Source organism: Acomys russatus, chromosome 22 (assembly GCF_903995435.1).
Source record: "Acomys russatus chromosome 22, mAcoRus1.1, whole genome shotgun sequence".
NCBI classification, from domain to species: Eukaryota; Metazoa; Chordata; class Mammalia; order Rodentia; family Muridae; genus Acomys; species Acomys russatus.
In genome coordinates, this window is record NC_067158.1 from 54,175,785 (window position 1) to 54,179,096 (window position 3,312).

General features: G+C 48.5%; 1 protein-coding gene across 1 annotated transcript; it reads left to right on the top strand.

The window, feature by feature from the left end:
• The first annotated feature begins 716 nt into the window (after positions 1-716).
• On the top strand, positions 717-1,520 carry Rhoh (ras homolog family member H). The gene has a single exon (XM_051164816.1). The coding sequence runs from the start codon at positions 892-894 to the stop codon at positions 1,465-1,467; it is 576 nt and encodes a 191-aa protein (XP_051020773.1). The 5' UTR covers positions 717-891; the 3' UTR covers positions 1,468-1,520.
• The last annotated feature ends 1,792 nt before the right edge of the window (positions 1,521-3,312 follow it).

The following is a 3,312-nucleotide window of genomic DNA, read 5'->3' on the forward strand; positions in this document are numbered from 1 at the left end:
TTGCAGTTCCCAAAGTGGCTGGGATCAACTGGACCCTGAGACCACACACACCCAACTGCCGCTGCCTGGCTGCCTTCCTGCTCCTTGGCCAGTCAAGAACTGTTCACCGGAGTCATTCACACACCAGGTGTGCAACTGAGGCCTTTTTCCTGTGGCAGTCAGAGCACTTCCCTGTGCTATTACAGGCGGATATTCTTCTCTTCCCTCCCCACCCCTCCCCACCCCTTCCTTTGCCTTCCCCTCCCCTCATCTCTCTTTTTCTCTCCCCTCCCCTCTCCTCCCTTCCCCTCTCTTCCCCTCTCTGTGTTCTCTCCTCTCTTCTTTCTCCCCCCCTACTCACTTTCTTGACAGGATCTCTTGCTATGCAGCCTGAGGTGACTTCTAACCCTGGCCCCTCCCCCCCTCAGCCTCCTGGCTTCTATGATTAGCGATGGGCATCACTTACTCATTCAAGGACTAATTTTTAAGGGTAAATTCTATTCCTGCCTCTTGGCCAGGAGATGTTATGGATGCTAAGTGTTGCATGGCAGGTTCTAATTTATTTTGCCAAGGGGAGGCATGGGACTGAACAAATAGGGTTGAATAGCTAGCAACCTTGAGATGGGACCCCCATTTTAAATTAGTTTGTCAACAAGGAGGCTTCTTGTCATCAGAAAAGAAAAGGAAAAGCTCACTTTTCTCCTTTTTTTTTCCCCCCCAGTTAACAACCAAGCAGTCACTGCCTCTCACCTGGGTGGACTGGAGAAACACCATCTATATCTGATGTCTGAGAGGCTGAGAACATAAACCCTGCTTGCTGTCTCTTTACTATATGGAACCTGCTGCAGCAGCCCATTGAGGGGTCTTTCCCTTGGGATCCTGGACTCATAAATAGGACCTCAGACGAGGAAGATGCTGAGTTCCATCAAGTGCGTGTTGGTAGGGGACAGTGCTGTGGGGAAAACCTCACTCTTGGTGCGCTTCACCTCTGAGACCTTCCCAGAGGCCTACAAACCCACTGTGTATGAGAACACTGGCGTGGACGTCTTCATGGATGGCATCCAGATCAGCCTGGGTCTCTGGGACACTGCCGGCAATGATGCCTTCAGAAGCATCCGGCCCCTGTCCTACCAGCAGGCAGATGTGGTGCTGATGTGCTACTCTGTGGCCAACCACAGCTCGTTCCTGAACTTGAAGAACAAGTGGATTAATGAGGTCAGGAGCAACCTGCCCTGTACGCCGGTGCTGGTTGTGGCCACACAGACTGACCAGAGAGAGATGGGACCCCACAGGGCCTCCTGCATCAATGCCATAGAAGGCAAGAGACTCGCCCAGGATGTGCGAGCCAAGGGCTACCTGGAATGCTCAGCCCTTAGCAACCGGGGAGTGCAGCAGGTATTTGAATGTGCTGTCCGAACAGCTGTCAACCAGGCCAGGAGACGAAATAGAAGGAAGTTCTTCTCCATCAACGAATGCAAGATCTTTTAAACCCCAAGGTCCTGCACCCAACGTTCATGATCGTGCCTCGGAGACTAATGGGAGGGAGGGAGGGGCAAGCCAAGAGCGTCGATGCTCTGTCTTGGCACATCTGAACAGCCTTTCTGGATGGTGTTATGGGGAGGTCGGCCATGGGTGCTTTGGCTAACTACACTCCACAGATGAACTCTGTGCCCAGTACAACCCAAGAGATTCCTTGGGAAGCCATATCAATAGTCCATCTTCAAAGAGAAACTAAAGCATTCATCCTAATTTAGACAGTGTCTAAAGCATCCATCCTCATTTTCCAAGTATGCCATATTTAAATTCAGATTTTATTTAAATAATAACAGGATATGTAGCTCTTGCGTTCGTGCTTGGGAAGTCTTTTTCTTTGAAAAGGCAAACCGCTGTATGAGGAAACTAACCTTGTGGGGGCTCAACCATATGTCTGTGGTATTATTACTTACTCCTGAATTTAATTTGGTTGAAACGACTTGAGTGCTGTGTTTTTCTAGACAATCAAACTTCCCAGTGACCACAAACTAATCCCTGTAACTCATCTTACATTTCCCTATTATTCAGAGTTGTGTATAAAATAAAGCTCCAGACCAGAAGGTATTTTTACACTGCCAAATGATTTTGATCAGTTACTAGTTTCTCTCCGTAATTACAAAAGAACATTTCTTATTTACGATATTACCTGTCTCACAAAGAACTCCAGTTATATACCAAGTATTCCTTTCTCATTAAGAGAGAGATAGAAGGAAAAAATCTTTCAGCTAGAGGGTCACCCTGCTCAAAGTAGTAACAGCAGACCTTGGGACAGATGCAAGGGGAAAGCTTCGCCCTGCCTTGTCTCCTGGCCTGTGCATCCTGACTGGTTACAGGGAGAAGTGCTCTGAACCATAGTTAATTTGACAAAGTTGTTCTCATCTGAACTCTAAATTGGCTGGCACAATCCCATCATTTATGTGTGTGTGTTTGTGTATGTGTGTGTTGGCGGTGTTAATTGAAACTTTTTTTTTCTTTTCATGCCGTGGCCTCAAACTTGCAGTGATTCTCCTGTCTCCGCCTCTCCAGCGCTGTGATTACAGGTGTGAACTACCACACCTGGCTCACAAAGGGTCTTTAATAACAAACAGCTTCATCATTACTCTTTGCAATATTTTAAACATACATTGAGGAAACGAATTGCCAGACACTAAACTGGCTATCCCCCTAATATTTTTCTTTTTTCTTTTTCTTTTCTATTGAAGGGAGATGGGGATTGGGGAGCATTCTAAAAGTGGGAAGGACCTGGGAAGAAAGAGGGAGGGAGTTTCATGGTAGAAGCAGAGGAGGTGGGGATGTCGGGGGTGGGGGGTGGGGCGCAGAGAGGATGGCGATGGGCATGGAGTGAGGTCCGCCTGTCACAGGAGCCAGCTATGATGCTCCCTCAAGGAAAGAAGCGGGCGAGAATTCATGTGGACCATCCTTGGGGTGCACCCGGTGGAAACTGAACCAGCCAGGGGCCATCTTCCCTGCTAAACCCTGTGTCCCTGGGGCTGTGCTAGCTCCTTATTAGCTCCGTGGCCCCAGGGCCCAGCACAGAGAAGAAACCATAGCTAAGTGAAGAGTGAATTCAGCTGCTGAGAGAGAGGCCAGAAGAAGTTGGGCCTCAAAGCAGTCATGAGAAGGAAGTAGACGTGAGCAGGCCTGGAAGAGGTAAGGATTGAAAAACGGCCTGGCGGAGGAAGGCAAATGTCATGGGGTTGTATGTGTAGTGTTGTTATATGGTGCTGTGTGTGTGTGTGTGTGTGTGTGTGTGTGTGTGTGTGTGTAAGCTTCACCTTCACTGTTCCAAGTAGCAAAATT

Excerpts from the sequence above, each read along its gene's own strand:
- Rhoh (XM_051164816.1), top strand. The coding sequence starts at position 892 with ATGCTGAGTTCCATCAAGTGCGTGTTGGTAGGGGACAGTGCTGTGGGG.